The sequence below is a fragment of the Neolamprologus brichardi genome, chromosome 14 (genome assembly GCF_056152115.1).
Source record: "Neolamprologus brichardi isolate AB-2024 chromosome 14, ASM5615211v1, whole genome shotgun sequence".
Lineage (NCBI taxonomy): Eukaryota > Metazoa > Chordata > Actinopteri > Cichliformes > Cichlidae > Neolamprologus > Neolamprologus brichardi.
The window spans coordinates 32612184-32629241 of NC_142117.1; the positions used below are offsets into that span (position 1 = coordinate 32612184).

The 17058-nt window shown below is 37.7% G+C and overlaps 1 protein-coding gene across 6 annotated transcripts in view; it reads right to left on the reverse strand.

Annotated features, from left to right (window-relative positions):
* Window positions 1-17058, reverse strand: part of cntn5 (contactin 5) — a 123901-nt gene that overhangs the window by 31015 nt on the left and 75828 nt on the right. For all 6 annotated transcript variants that reach the window (XM_035910275.2, XM_087851139.1, XM_087851138.1 and 3 more), the window contains 3 exons: window positions 16404-16607; window positions 9840-9942; window positions 3269-3450 (listed from right to left, as the gene is read on the reverse strand). In XM_035910275.2, coding sequence (XP_035766168.2) covers window positions 3269-3450; window positions 9840-9942; window positions 16404-16607 — 489 coding nt within the window. The remainder of the gene's footprint in view (window positions 1-3268; window positions 3451-9839; window positions 9943-16403; window positions 16608-17058) is intronic.

A 17058-nucleotide genomic window follows, 5' to 3' on the forward strand; every position in this document is an offset into this window, starting at 1 on the left:
AAACCATCAAGCCTTTTGTTTTTGCATTCTCTTTTATGTACACTACACTGTGTTTTTTATTTGTTGTTTATCACTTAACACAAAAGTTCTCAAATCTGGGCACTCCTTAATGTTTTTTGGTAACATGAAACAGAATAGTATGAAAAAGCAAAAGAGAAGTTTTGATTCATGTAGTGCACAACAGATCTATGGCTTATTTTGGGGACAAGAAGTAAGTGTATTAAACCTTTATATTAATTAGTACTACAGACCATGCAAATTGTTTTTGCATGTATTTTGTAAGAAAAAAAATTTCAAGCCTAGCTTTTTATTGGGGCTCCGATTTGTAGAAAGCCACTCTCGTAGAGATCACTTTCATGTTTTTGTGTTATTGTCAAGCTAACGTGCTCAAAACTGTAGGGAGGTCATAGTAACTGAAGGAAATAAAGAACTAAAACTTATGTCAAGAGGCAGGAGCACTCTTGCACTGAATCAAATCAAATCCCAAGTGAGTAAGCACTGAAGCATTTTTGCTGGTTTGTTCGCTACACTAATTTGTATCATGTATGTCAAAATCTTCTATCTTTCCTTCCACTTCACTGCTGGTCCAAGGCCAAGGCAAACTAAGCAATAAGCAACTGCCCTTCCTGGGGACTAACCATCAGACTTTTCTCTTTTTCTCCACAGCCTACTTTCTTGTGTTCCCAAGGCTCCATCCACATTTCCTGCTCAACTCCACATACTGCAGAAAATCTCTCTCACAACTCAAGATCTTAACACTGTATAGGCTGTAGGTTTTTCTTTTTATCTTCTACTCTCTTTCCATCTTGCAGTTCTGATCTGTGGTTGTGACATTTTTAAATTCTTGTACATTTACACGATTATAAAATACACAAGGACATTTACTGGGGCAGGAACATTCTGTCCCTTTTAGCTTGAATGTCTTTCACTCTCAAACAAGACCTTATGGGCAAACATCAATATATATATATTAGGGGTGCAACGATACACAAAATTCACGGTTTGGTTTGATACTTTGGTGTCACAGTTCGATATTTTTTCAATACAAAAAAATGTTCATGCTTTTTTAATTTGTCATTTATTAAAATTATAAATATATTTTAACTCAAAAGTACAGTTTTTAAATGTAATGTTGCTGAAACAACAAAGTAATAAAAAAATAAATATATCTGATCAAGAAATCACTCATCTTTGGAAAAGAGAGTTTATTACAGAGAAATGGCTCTTTCCAAAATAAAAGCTATACTATACGCTTCTTCTGGGGTATACTCTCAGCAGCATATTAAACATATCAGGCCCCCATAAGGAGAATCATGTGCTAACGGCTGTCGAAATGACTCGGGTAAAGTTTGCAGCATGCGTGCTTGTTGTTTTTGTCTGCTTCCACTTGTCTTTTGCACTAGGATGATGTCGGTGTAAATGTGCAGTCGTATTCATTGTGTTCCCACTAGTGCTGTCAGCGTTAATCTCGTTGAAATGACGTTAACGCCACAAATCTCCGTTAACGAGCTACCGCGGATCGCCCCGTGCTTCAGCTGGACGGCGTCAACACGTTAATGAGCAAACTGCGCTAACTCAGTAGTTCCCACCCATGTAATTGAGCATTGCGTGGCACATCCGACATACTGTTTTACTTTTGTCCATGACTGGCTTACCTTCAGGGTCATACTTCACGTGAAGACCAAAATAGTTCCAAAGGCCAGATCTGAATAAGGGTGGGGGAGGTTCAATTTGCCCGTTGCAACGAGCTTAGCTTCTGTCTTGCTAGCTTGTGCTGCACTCAGTGGATCTGTGCTCGACAGTGCAGCCTAGGCGGAGTAGTGGAACGCAGATCCTCTGAGCGCTCAACACAGACAGCATCGTCAGAAGAAAAGTTGATAAAATAAATTAAAAATTTTGTATTGTTCGATACATATGCGTACCAAACCGAAAGCACTGTAAGTCTAACCAAAAAGTTGTAATGCTTCTTGTGACAACTTTTTGATGATGTTTTTGGCTTTAGATCTCACTTTAAATATTTTTTACTTAGCTTAGCCAAAGCTTATGCATATATTTCTGGCACGTTTTTGTTTAACGTTAAGAAATTAAATCCTCCAAATAATGTCCATATTAGCGTATACTATGACACACCTTCCCAACTTAAATGGTGCACATTTTCACTGTGGTTTATTTCTTGTGCAGTGTGCAGACAGTGTGACACCCACATTATTGAGCTGTTTCTCTCACAATAACATGCCAAGCACGTTCTATTCTTTCCATATGGCACCTTCAGTAGAATACTTTGTGTGGTTTGATTGAATGATTATGGTCAGAAAGGTCTCCCTCACAATAAAAGTGCAAACTACCAGCTAACCTGTGTAAATTACATTTAGTGTGAGGCTGCTACAAATTAGGCTCGCTATTCTCCTTGTGATGTCAAGAGAATGGAGGTTGCCAAGAAGAACAGGGCCTTGGAAACGTGTCCTACCAAGGTTGAAGCAGTCCATTATCTTGGGCCTAGCACATAGTACAAATACTGAGGAACTGGGAGACATGCAGCCTCAAAGATAAGTTTATGATCACAGAAGGCAAAAAACTAGGCAGTAATTCATTATTAGAAAACTAAAAACTGCTCTTAGGTGAAATTCATCCCAAAATGAATAATCATACACAAACACAAAACAGATAATGAAAATTCTTGATTAAATTTTGCAGTTCTTCAGTCTTTTTTAGATGAGATGTATCATCAATAAATAAATAATAATTGTTAATAATATAAACAATACAGAAAAAAAATCAAATTATGCACCTGGGAGCAAACACAGTAGTCTATTAAGCATCAAATGAACAGGGATGTAGTTTAGAAGAAGACACACTTAAGTTCTCTCTCAGCTCAAACAAAACAACACATTCCTTGCTGTGATGAATCCTTGCTCTGGGATTATCTTGGGTAGATCAATACATAATTATAGCACAGGCTGTTCAGCAAATTCCTAAGGAACAGTCTTCAATTTGAAAACACTAACTGGCAAAGATTACTTTATGAAAAATGAGTAAGAAATTCAGAAGGACCAAAATAGCAGAGCTGCTGGTTCGACTGCCATTCCTGGAATGAATGAACACTTGTGCTAATACAAGCACATTCTTAGATAATGCATAATAATGAAGAGTGTGTGTGTATGTGTATGTGGAAGTGGTGGGGTGTTTGCCAACACCACATAATCAAAATGTGCCATTTTTTCCCCCTAAACCAGTGAAGACAAAAACATGTAAAAATACTTAGACTCACTGTAGACCTGCAGATGTCCCTTGAAAGCAGTGCTTCCTCTTGGATTCTCAGCTTTGCATTCATAAGTTCCCGAGTCCTCTAGTTGAATATTGGGAATCTCTAGCACAGCCTGAGATTTACGGAGTCTTGCTTTCTTGGGGATGTTGCCATTTATCTTCCTCCACGTGATGGTTGGCACTGGGCTGCGAGAAGAAGAAAGTAGCATGGCACACCACAGCATGTAATACAGTAGTATAAATAATACAGAACTACAGTATAAAGTGTACAAGCAGAATTACGATCATGATTCAATCCAGAAATAATAATTTAAAGAAATTCAGACTCAGGGCTTCCTTAAGAAAAGGGACTAGAATAACATGTACAGATATACTCACAGATAAATGATCTTGTAATGACACTTTCAATTGCTCCAATTAATTTAGGACTTGTCTTTAATGAATTTTAAATATATGCAGCCTGTGAAAGCTTTAAAAGATATTTAAACCTTTTGCATCTTCAACTCCCCATCATTGATATCCCTCTTTAATGATCATTGACTTTTGGATGATGAAAACAAGTGGTTTAAAAGTTTGAAGTAGGAATCTTTATGGTGCTTTTGCATTGAACTTTTTTTTGACTCATAAAAATGTATACAAATACAAACTTCATGTAAAGAGCTTTAGCAGGGGGACCTTGCGGACACTGCAAGACTAAAATCCATCACAATGCAGTTTGTGTTACCTCTGCTGTTCTTGGTGGGTATCGTCCCAACTGCCTTCTGATTCTTAACAAACTGCCATATTTTTTGGGCTGATTCACCACGTGATCATCAACACTCCATGAGGCAAGATTTTGTATAAAGCTCTGGATCAAGGGTGATTTATGACCATGTTATATGTCTTCCACTTCTAAATAATTGCAGCAACATTAATCACCTTCTTGCAGGCCATTCCAGCTAGGGCTGTGCGATATGACCAAAATCTCATATCCCGATATAAGAATTCTATCGTCCGAGCAGTCTGGGCAGCACGGTGGCACGGTGGTTAGCACTGTTGCCGCACAGCAAGAAGGTCCTGAGTTCAATTCCACCATCAGGCCGGGGTCTTTCTGTGTGGAGTTTGCATGTTCTCCCCGTGTTTGTGTGGGTTCTCTCCAGGTACTCCGGCTTCCTCCCACCGTCCAAAGACATGCAGCTTGTGGGGATAGGTTAATTGGATAATCCAAATTGTCACTAGGTGTGAATGTGCGAGTGAATGTGAGTGCGAATGGTTGTCTGTCCCTGTGTGTTAGCCCTGCGACAGACTGGCGACCTGTCCAGGGTGTACCCCGCCTCTCACCCTATGACAGCTGGGATAGGCTCCAGCGCCCCCCGCGACGCTGAAAAGGATAAGCGGAAGCGAATGGATGGATGGATGGATCGTCCGATAACGATATAAATCACAAAAATGTAACATTTTCTGTAAATTCTGTGAATCTCGGGCAGCTCGTCTTGCGGGAAGTGTTTACAGCTGCGCGTCATGTAGCTGGAGTCGAGTGTTTTAACCGATGCATGAAACTATACATTTTTAGACATAAGTTGTAAAGGCCGCCGTTTTCTTTGTGAGTATTTATTGCACGGCGTGCTGCAGGGAAAAGCCTGTTCTAAGGTTTGAGTCTAAGGTTTATTTTTTAGCACCTGGCGGCTCTTTTTTAATTCTCATCTGTAAATAATCTGCATCTTTCACGTGATTCAGTTTATTTTGAAAAGTCTCAACAGGATCTTGAGCTTTATTGTGAAAGGTTTATGTGGAACATAAACAAGCGGACACGCGATGCTGTTGCCGTCGTTGTTGCTAACAACAACGCATAAAAACAGGTGCTTGTCCGTCAGTAGTGTGGTTATATTAAATATAAGAGCCACTATATATATATAGCCACTACAGTGACCATCAAAATAATGAAAAAATATTGCCGTAAACAGTTTATTTTGCGACACCACGAAACAAACGATAGCGTAAAATGAAACGATAGTCGTTTTTATATTGTCATCCGATATATATTGTTATATCGAACAGCCCTAATTCCAGCCTTGTGCAGGTCTACAGTTTCTTTCCTTTGACAGCTCCTTTGGCCGTGAAGAGGTTGGTGAGGTGAGGTGAGGTTGAGAGGTTGGAAAGGCAAAAATTGATTCTGTGGACAGATGTGCTTCATACACACTGAGATTAGGAGTATTTATAATTGACTGAATGATTCCAATCTGTGGAAGCCAGAATTCTGGATGGTTTGTGGCAGATCAAATACTTTTTCATGTCACATGTTTTTTCCTGTATTTTTGGTTCATATCGTGTCTCTCTGTATTAAACTACCATAAAAATTAGAGACTGCTCATTTTATTTATTTTATTGATGAACAAACTCATTTAATTGAGCATGTTTCTAAATACAGCGGGGAATTGAACAATTAGTTCCATGCTGTATAATTTCTATCAACATCTTGAGGTAAAAGACAACTTTGGTTGTCATCTTTCATTTGCACATAAGTCATGAAAACCCATGATAGTAATTTAATGTTCTGCTCTGCATATCAGACAATGACCCTCTGACCACCCATGATAGATGTGTCTCACTTGTTACAGTAAATATATATATAATAGATACAACAGATACCAGACATTAGAGGAAAAGGGACATTATTCAAATGAGGTTATTACAAGATCAGGGCTTTTTTTTTAAATAATTGATATTCCAGCAACCATTATCAACGCCTGTTTATTCATGTATTCCCCTAAAGATCCCTTTGACAGATTACTTGCACATGCAGAGAGAGAATGTCATCCTATGTATAAGCACAGCATCAGTAGTGACTATATGACTAGATTTGACAGTTTTGTGAAAGATAGAAAAGTGACACCATACAAAGCTCCACTGAACCCATCAATCATTTAGCCGAGACAGAAATGTTACACCCTTGAGCTGCAATGGACTCAAATTAGGATTCATATCACGTTTTATTAAACAAATGTTTCTTTTTCATTTTGGACAGAACCTTCGTGTGATGTTCGTGACTTGTGAATAGGAGTAGTTTATCGTTTCCAGAAAGAACATGTTAGAATTACCAAAACTCCAGATTTCTGAACATGAGTATACTCTATCTTTACTAGAAAGAGTCACAAAGACTTAATCAGTATTCATGAATATGCCATTGAGTTGCTGTGATGCACTTCATTGCATGGACAATTTTCTGGAGACCTTTGCTTCACCTGAACTGTTGACAAGTCAGATAACAAAGGAAAACTATAGAGATTGTGAGAGGTTGGACGATGGGGGTAAAACTTCCTGAGTCCATGGAAGGATTTTGCTTTGGAGACTGAATAATAAGCACTGGGCCTGCACATGTTTGCTGGACTGGGAGGGAACAGGTTCATTCATTGTATGAAGTCTTCCTGTCAGCATCTTCCTGAAGCTGCAGACAGGTAGACAGTAGACTCTGAAACCCTGGTGATTGTGGTCTGTTTCATCAAACTCTAAAAGTAAGCATTTCATACCCTAACATTTTGAGTGAGTCACACACTGGAGTTTATGTGAGGTGTTCACTTGAAGAATGTACCTAAAGGCAAGCTCTGCAGATTACATCTTAATTAGCAATCCACACAATTGATGTGCCCTCATCTGGACTTGTTCCATAATAAAGGTGCAAAATTAAATCTAATACCAAAATATAATAAAGAACTTGATTCTTTCACATCATTAAGATGTAGATAATGCCTCACGATTTAGCTAATTTGCTAACTCTCAATTTCTTCTTTAAGAAAAAATAAATTAAAAATTACATACCATTTTAAAAGAAGTATCAAAACGAAAGACAAAGGTGTTTTTATTAACGTTTGTATCAGAGCACAAACATTAACAACAGCACAGAGAGTATAAAATGTGCTGTGTTAAGAGGTACAGTTTCATGCTGACTAAGTGGTCAGCTTTAACTGCAGGGCTTCAAGAGCTTGATTCCCTCTGGGATCACTGAAACTAAAAAGTATATCTACTACTCTAAAGCAATTTCGATGAAACCTTCTAACACATGCTACATATTATATTTTAAGTGGAAATGAGTGGGTTGAATGTGTAACCCATCGAATGTACAAGGCTTTTTGAACTACAAAGAACTTCATAGTCTACTAACCCTTGAAATAAAAGCAGCTAACAGAATTGCACTTTCCAGAGTTACTTATAGATGATCCTGTGAAGGCAGGATTTTAACTTGAGGGTGCGTGGTTCTGGCATTTATAATTATCAATCCATCTAATGTACAATTATCCAAAGTTAGGTCACAGTAATAACAGGCTGAGCATTGTTTTTACATGTTCTTCTCTCTAGCAACACTTTCCAGTACCTCCCGGGCGATCCTTAGGTGTTCTAGAGCTAGATGAGATGTATAATCTGTCAGTGGGTTCTGGGTTTATCCTGGGATCTCTTCCCAGCTGGGTGTGCCCGGAACACCTCCAGACGAAAGCACCCAGGAGGCAACCTAACTAGGTGCCTGAACTACCTAACGCTCCTTTTGACACGGAGGCTTTAATCCAAGCTTCTTCTGGATGTCTGAGCTTTTCACCATATCTCTAAAGTTCAGCACAGCCATCCTATGGAGGAATCTTATCTGGCTGTTTGTTTTTCCTGAACGGCCATTACACAGATTTTGTGATCAAAGGTAAGGGATGAAACAAAGATGGACTGGTAAACTGAAAGCCTTGCCTTTCGTCTCAACTCTCTCCTCAGCACAACAGTCCTATTGCTATACCTGCACTAATCTGCCAGCCCACCTTCCCATCACTCATGAATATGATCCAAAGGCCTCCCTCAGTCCACAGTGTTCTCTAAGAGAACGTCAAAAAGGCCTCAGACTTTTCAGGGAGGCAACATTAAAATCAGCACATCATGGATAAAAACTTCCAAAAGGCCAAATATTTATGAGTGGAGCTTGAAACCAAAAATGTCTTTTTAATTAGTTAGATTTTTACTTTATCTAAATTTCTGCTTTGAAAAAATACATTTGAAATTATTTTTCAAAGGTTCTTTCAAAGTCACTGGACTCTGGAATTACTGTATAACTGTGTAATATGTATTTTGCTTATTATTTCTAGTCAAAGCTGTAATTTACCTTTTTTATGGATGAAGGAACTCAGGAACCACAGTGATTACTAACTCTACATGGTGCAGTTAAACAAAAATCTTGATTAATTGCTACAGACATCACTAAAATAGCTTATGATGTGAACATAGTTCAAAATTCCTTCAAGTTAAGAGCAGTATTCATATTGTTTTTGTTTTCATTGTCTCGTTGTTCTCTTCGCCCTTCAGACAATCACATCAAGGCGCTTTGGCATTCACACAAAGAGCTTTTCAGCCCTGTACTAGATAGCAGTGCCATCATACATATTGATCAACAGGAGTACAAAACCCATTTTAACTTCATTTTCAGTGCTATATAAAGACTGGCATTTCTTAATGGGGTGCATTGATAAATCATTCATCTCTGCGTAAAAGGGTAAGTCACTGGGATCACTGTCTGACTGAAAGCTATCATGCACAAATTACTTCATTGAGGGAGGCACAGGGCAAGAATTCAAGCTGTTTGGCTGTTCAGTGGGTTTCCCATCAAGCAGACTGTTCAGAAACTCCTGCTTTGCTTGATAGAAAACGCCAAGGGGAGTCAGATTATAATGCAGTGTCTATATATTTAGGAAATGACCACCATAATGTGGATAATTAAATGAAATCAAAGTAAACAATTATGAGGCCCTTAGTCATCCGCAGATTAGAGACTGTTTGCACTTAAAATAGGAATGAATAATTTATACTGCATAAATACTAAATAAAATAGAGCAGGGATGATAAATTATTACCAGAATTATTTTGTGTCACATAAAACACCACTGCAATGGTTTTGCAGTCTTACTGATAAGACTGATTTCACCAATAAAGTTCCCCTTTTCGTCATCTAGCCTACCCGTGTTTAGAGATAGTCTTTCCCAATTCCCGAACTTTGACAAAGAAAATAAATATTTCAAAAGGCAATATTGAAGCCAGTAGCACTAACTTTAGTAACTGTGGAGAGTGGTTTGGATTTAGTCTCTGTGGAATAAAGAGTGTTCCCTCCTGGCAGACAACTATTACCAATTTCCCTTTTTTTCCACTCCAAACACATAACCTTGGCTTTCTACATTCATAACGGACCCTGAAAGCACCCAGGAAACACAGCTACATTAGGGCTCTCAATTATAAGAACACATGGGTCCCTAGGGCTGAATTCCCCATTCAGTCTCCCGCCCCCCCCACCCCCACCATGCACTAACATGCCATCTAACAGCCAAGCTACGATGCAGCACTTCTCTACACTCACTTAACATACTGCCTGAAGACAAGATATGCCTGCTTCCCATTCAGGTAATGGAATAATGTAATTTAAGGAAGAAAGAAAAAAAAACACAGGCAGGATTATCTAAAGGATCTCTCAGCAACAGAGCAGCGATAGGCTGTACTTTACTGTTCCTGGTGATTAATATGATAGCGCTGTAATAAACAACTACCAATATTTGCACAATATGTCCTTGTTTACTTACTTTCCTAGAGCGAAGCATTCCAGTCTGACAGTGACTCCTTTGGCAACGAGAACAGATGTAGGGAAATGCACTTCAATTTTGGGCTCATATTCACCCATGACACCTGAAAAGGGTTAAGAAAGAGAAATTGTACACATTAGAAGCAGGTATTGCAATAGCTGGTTGGTCTCCAGTTTGCTATTATTCCTTTGTTTTCTTGCAGTGTGGACACAGAAGCAGACTGCAGCGATTTAACAATATGATGTTATGACGATTTGTTCAACTTTGTTGCCCATATACAGACAAACAAAGAAATAAAAATAATTTAGGCGCCCATTTCCTATGCAATTTTTTCAAAATAAGAGTAACAACTGAAGGATAAAATTATATGCTATAAATGTATTCTTCCTAGAGATTTGTGTTGGTTAAACCTCTTAAAATGAACAATATGTTAAATCAAAGCAGTGTTTAGGTGTGGAATGCATATTGTGCACACCATCTGGAAAATCATTTTAACCATGAACCTTAAGTTTATACAGTGTTATTTTAATAAGACTATTTAATTAACAGAGCTGTAAAGCACACAACTTAACCCTTTAAAACCGGTCAGAGCGGGCACGCTCCGTTTTGCGTAACTATTTTTAAATCCCGGTAGCTCTGCAACCACGTCAGCTAGCGCAATAATTTTTTTTGCATATGAAACCGGAGGAGTTGTACTTACATCTTATGCCATCAGCTTGTCCTAAGTCACAGTTTCCTTCCACATATAGCTTTGCAAAAACTGCATAAAAAGCACTTGCAGCAACAAAAACTGCCCGAAACCGGAAGTGACATCATTTTCGCGGAAATGTAGTTTTTTACCATCAGGGCCTCATGAGCTTATACTGGTGTTTTTAAAAGTTATGTTTGACTTTATGACTTTCTGTGTCGTTTCTGGGATGCTTAGGACTCATATTGCACTACTGGAAATAGTTTATTTTGATGCATATGCTGCTTTTTTGCAAATTTGCACTATAATATTTATTTTCGTTTTTCCTGCAGTGTATAAAAATTGGTGTATTTCAAAAATAAAACTATGAAGGCACTCAAAATAAATTTCCTGTGGTGGGAAATTATTTTGTGCAACTTTTTGGTATTTACAGTTTTGAGGGATAAGCCTCTTAAATTTCTCTAACTAGAAATATATGTTAAAAAAACCAAAACGATTTTCAATTTTTTGGTAGTTTATTGCACTTTTTTGCAATTTATGTAATTACTATGCACTTAATGCATACATATTATTAAAATGTAGGCTGTAATGGTTGTATTGATGTATAGCAACTTGAAATGCTCCCAAAAATGGCTCCACAACATGTAAAAATATAATATAAGCTCTGGCGGACTTGGTTCTATGGTAGGTCTTAAAGGGTTAATAATTATATTTTGAATCCCTACAAAAACAGTGGGTTAAAGCATGAGCAAGATTAGCTAGGGTTAGCACTTTGGTAGATTGCAATTTAATTTGTCTTAATATGTCGCAGATACTTGGAAGATGTGGGAATGTAAGGAAAAGTCTGTAGGTGACATACTGGCTTTATACGAAAACACAAACAGCACATTAAGATGACGTACAAACAAAAAACAAACAATCTCCAGCAGAAGACACAAAATGACTCCTACTATTGTCCTCAAGAATTAGTAATCCGCTCAACAATTCACAAACACATTGTGAAGGACACAAGTGATAACATGTTATCAGTCTTGCTAAGTGCCACTATGACTAACACCTCTGTTCTAAGCCATCGCCAGAGGACGTTTCCTTTGTTTATTCATCTGTATGTTAAGCCGGCTATTTATTTTCATTTACTAGGACGATGTGTCAGAGATGGTAATAAACAAAAAAGAAAAAAAAAGTGTAACAAAGAAAAACATCATCATTTAAAGGGATTTACTGTTATCTGTCTTATTAAATGGGTGTTTGCAATACGAATATTATCTGAATGTTTTACTTTTCTCAAAGGGAAATATGTCTTATATTTAAATCCTTTGTTTATCCAAGTAAAAGTCTCACTGAGATTAAAATCTCTTTTTCAAGAGCCAAGGCCAGGATAGAAGCAGAATTTGTGACAAATACAAATATAAATTAGCAAATATAACTGACACACAACAAGCAACGAGCAAGCAAATACAGCATCCAGTTCACATGCAATAATATGAGGACAAAAGCATCCTCAGGAGCATTCACACTGACCAAGAGAACCAATTTTTTGATCCTTAAAAAATGATATAAAACCCCTCAAAGAAAATCTATTCTGCCAATTCCAGGTTCCCCTGTAAATGATTCCAGGAAAAAAGGGAGGTGACATACTTCAAAGCTCTTTCTCCAAACTCTGTTCTGACTCTGGCAACGATTTGCAAAATATTGTGCCAGTGAAGGCAATGCCGACTACTTTTTACACAGAGATTAACAGTGTATACATATATAAACAACCAACGGGAAAGTCTGCAGGCATACAAAGAGAGCCGCTTAGCAGCAGCGTGAAGAGAATGGTGACATACGGGAATGTTAAATACACAATCATTGCATTTGAACATCACACATCCACAGCTGAACCTGAATACACATCAAAACATATCAGAGGATGTGTAGCATGACTCCACATGTATTATAAAGTACATGAGCACCAGGACAAATGACCCGCATGACATTTGAGAAACCATAATTACACCTTCTACTACATGCACCTGACACTTTTTATGTGATAAAATGAATGAAGAAAGGGAGTGGGGGTTATTGAATTGTGGCCCACTATGCATGGAAAAGGAGTTTTATGATATTTGTTCCAAAGAACTTTTCAATTTCAATCTCATTCTCAACATTTATGGCTCCAAAGCAGCCCTTCACATATAATGAATTTGCAATATTTCACTGGCTCTTGCCATAGTATATTCAATATCATATTCAGTCTCAGTGGCTGGACTTGATAGAATTGGAAGAACTAATGTGTCGACTCGGTGTGCTAAAACATTACCAACCCTACAGCGTAGCGTTATATTTTATGTTCCAATTTCATTTATTAATCACATGAAAATTTGATTATTTTCTCGTTGTATTTCATTCTTCTGCCAACCAATTTCAAAGTATAATGCCTGTTAACTTTTACTGAAAATCCAAGTTAATACAAATGTAAAAGAATGTATTATTAGGTCTCTGACCCAGCAACAGATATTTATGATGCCGATCAAAATCAAAACTTCTGAAACTCTAATTGAAAATAAAATAAAATAAAATAATAAACTGACAACTCCGGGTCATGCACTTGTATATGCACTTGATTAATTAATCTGTGCATATACACATTATATGCATTATATGCACATCATATATTTGTTTTCATTAAAAATAGCACATTTAACGCTCTTTAAATTAAATGTTTTTAAACTTCAAAAAGAACATAGACGTATACAATGTGCTATTAAGAACAATGGCAATTATTTTCTTTCCTTTTCAAATGTGTATTCATTCAAGGACAGGGAGTTGTATTGACTATGCCTCTACAGTATGTTGGCCAAAAAAATCATTCTGACATCCGATATATCTATGAACCAGAGGTCTTCAATAATAATTTAGTAAAGTGAAGCAGAGAAAAACATGCCCATGCATAGATGTGCCTGCAAACATTGTCTTTCACTGATATTATTGACACAGTAGTGAGACAGAAAATCTGTTATGACATTAATAACAGCAGTGCTGCCGAAGCCCAAATAAAAATTGCAGCACTTATCTGTATAAACGATAAAAATACACCACAGATTTTGGTTGCATTTCTGTATTTATAAGGTACATCCTCTTCCCTCCCTGAAGGACCTGTACAGCACTCGCTGTCTCAAGAGGGCACGCAGCATCCTACGGGACGGTACACACCCAGGACACCGGGTGTTTAAGCTGCTGCCGTCCAGCAGGAGGTTCAGGCTGCTGAGGTCCCGGACAAATAGACTCAAGGACAGCTTTTACAACAGGGCAATAGCCCTGATCAATGCAAATAGCTGACCTGATTGGCTACCTCCCTGGACTTTTTTAGGGGGGAGGTAACAATGTTTAAAACAACAATAACAATAATAATATTTATATTTATAACAAGGTGCAATAATAATTAATGTGCAATAATAACAGTGTGCAATACAAATACACTTCTTCTTCTTTTTTTATTACTAAGTTATTATACTGTGTTGTGTTGTTTGTGTTGCGTTGTGATGTGTCATATCGTGTGGTGTTGTGTTATATGTAGTGCCGACGTAGGACAGTTTTCCAATTTCATTGTACTATTGTACTATGTATGACTGTGCAATGACAATAAAGAGTTATCTTATATATCTTATCTTACTCTCCCAGCTACATGAGATTTATTGATGGATAAATTCCTTATTTTTCACTAACCATAAGACATGAATATATCTGCAATTTTTAGTCCAGTTTCTTGAATTTTGTTTTATTACCTCAGATTTAGCTACTGTTTATCCCTATAATGCCATTTGAATCATATTTGATACATGAGTTTCTGAGACCTCTATCTCATCAACATGATCAATACTAAACTCTTTTTTTTTTGTTGTTAACAAAAAGTTGCCAAAAATGCCCAATGTATCAAATGTGATATCATAAACACCATGATATAGCAAAAAAAAAAAGAACTTTAGTGGATTTTGTAATAAGGGTTAATAAACATCTCAGTTCCAAAAAATCTGAATTTTCTGGCTATTTTGTGATGGGTTGGGTCTTACAGACTTAATATAAAAGCATGCATCCATAACTTCTAAACCTGTAATCAGTTTACTATCAGTGACAATTTACTTTGTAATGTTTTTATGCATAACAAGTATCAATAAAGGCAATTATGTGACAGCTTAAAGCATGCACACCTAAAGTAAACATGATAGGCCACTAATGCAGGGCTGATTAATGTAAAACTGCTTTGAGGTTTGTGTTGTATTTAATGGAAATAATATATCTATATGTTAAACAAAAGAAGGATGTTAGAGGGAAAGCAAAAGCAACAAAACAGCTATGTACGTATACGCTGTACGTGCTTTACACTGGTTCACATCCAGAACCACAGCCAAATAATGCCATGTAGGGCAACACTGTGCAATTGCTTCTAAATTCACTAAAGCAGAAAATCAAAGAGGTGTTTCTGAGATGAACTGTTTTTAAAAGGTGTATTAGTCTGGAGTTTAGCGTTTAGCCCCGTTCTGCTGAAGGTGGATTGTGATCTGACGATCAATGGCCTCCAGCTGGGTATAATGGAACCCAGATGCTTGTTTTGATTAAGAGAGTGAGGGCTGGAGCTGACAGTGGTGAGCCACGCACAGATCCAGCTTGAACTGTCTGCTGTGTAATAATCACTCATTTTTACTGAGGCACAGATTGCAGTGTCTAATTGGTCAGACTCCAATGACTGAAGGGCGGAAACAGCACGGCAACATTTGGGCGACTGCTGTGAGGTGCGCCAATGTAATTTTCAGAATTTTACACCCAAATTCACAACATAAGAGGCTGCTAAGCATCATGAGATTTGAGCAAGAGATGCCAAGACGCTCTTTGGCGTAATGGACCTACAGGTGTAGTGATTAGATTTGGCTGTGTTGTGTTGCAGGGGAGGTTGCTGTTCTTCAACCCGTGTGTCATTACCAAACAGGACACGGTTGGTGCAGAACTGATTTTCCTTCGTTCATTCACTATTTGAAAAAAAACAACAACACAGCAACAACTAATCTTCTGTTTCTTTATCCAACCATAAAAAAATACTAAACTGCTAATAGCCGACTGACCATATGCCCTTATGACTACATTTTGCAGCTCAGTTACAGAGACACAAACCAATTTAGCACTGTTATGTGCAAAGTGTTTTGCATGTCTCAGAGGGCCACTTCACACAAGGTTATGCAAATACAGAGCAAGAATCTTGCCGGAAGGCATGTAATTGTAAAGAGGTAAATTTGCGTTGTAACATTTGGAACAAACGTGTTTCTGAGGCACAGAGGCCATTTCACAGATTCACTGGGGATGTAATCTCAGTGGCTCTTTGAAACCTTGACAAAGACAGGCACCTGCGTGAAGTGATGGACGTTTCTCTGTGTAGTCGGATGTAAAAAAAAAAAGCCTGTAGGTGAAATCCACACCTGTATCCAACAAACAGCTCCACACCATGGCTCCTGAGAGGCTAGTATAAAAGAGCAAATTCCCATCCACAGCAAGGGCCATTGATTCAGTTAATTTTATGCAGGAAAATGATTTCCCCGATGGCCAGTTTCACCAAAGCACATTGCGAGCTAAGAAGGCTCCTCGCACTAATGTTAAAGCATTGCTCACTATCTATTTATGGTGTGTATGGAATTCAAAACGCCCTGTAAAAACATGAGGCTCAGTGGAAAGCAGAAGAACGCCCGACTTTATTAACCTCTCTGATCTGAAATTTTCCTCCAAATGCATTTCTACACAATATTGTACACACGCAGAATATAAAATGTAGTTTTCGCTTTCTGTTACTGTCAAACAAACATCGAACTGTAAAATTTTCTGCGTTATGTACCCAAAAAAACACTCACCGTCGGTTTTCAGTGTCAGAGGTGTTGGGGGACTCAGAACTCTTGCATTTGTCACTGTGTTTTTCACCAGACAGATGTAACTTCCTACATCAGAGGGCTGCACCTTCGAAATATAGAGGTTTCCCGTGTCCTGGGAAATAAAGCGTCGACTGTCCTCGGCGACAAACGAGGGGAATTCATTAAACACCCAGCTGTAGATAATCTCTGAAAAGCAAGTGAAGACAGATACTGTACACATTAGGGAAAAAACTTTTACCTGTATGAATTTTGATCAGCTCTTTATCTGTGTAAGAGAATCACAAAAAGGTCTTCTTAACCTCTTTAACAAATAAACTATTGCAATGTACTGAAATATAACATTTATACACTACAAATACACTGGTTAGGAAATGGTCTAAAGTACTGCTAAAGTACACTGCTTACTACTCAATACAATACTGAAACAGTGATAATTTAAAGGAGTCATGAGTATGGATTTTATATAGCAACAAAGCCAATTGATCATCACTGAATAAATTAATCTAAAAAAATAATATTAAGGTGCTTAAAGTTCAGAGAAGAAGACTTTAAAGACCCTGTTATTTGCAGGGAGGTTAATCTAATTAACCGGTGATTATCAGAAAGGTAAAACTAGCATATGATAGGGTATTATTCC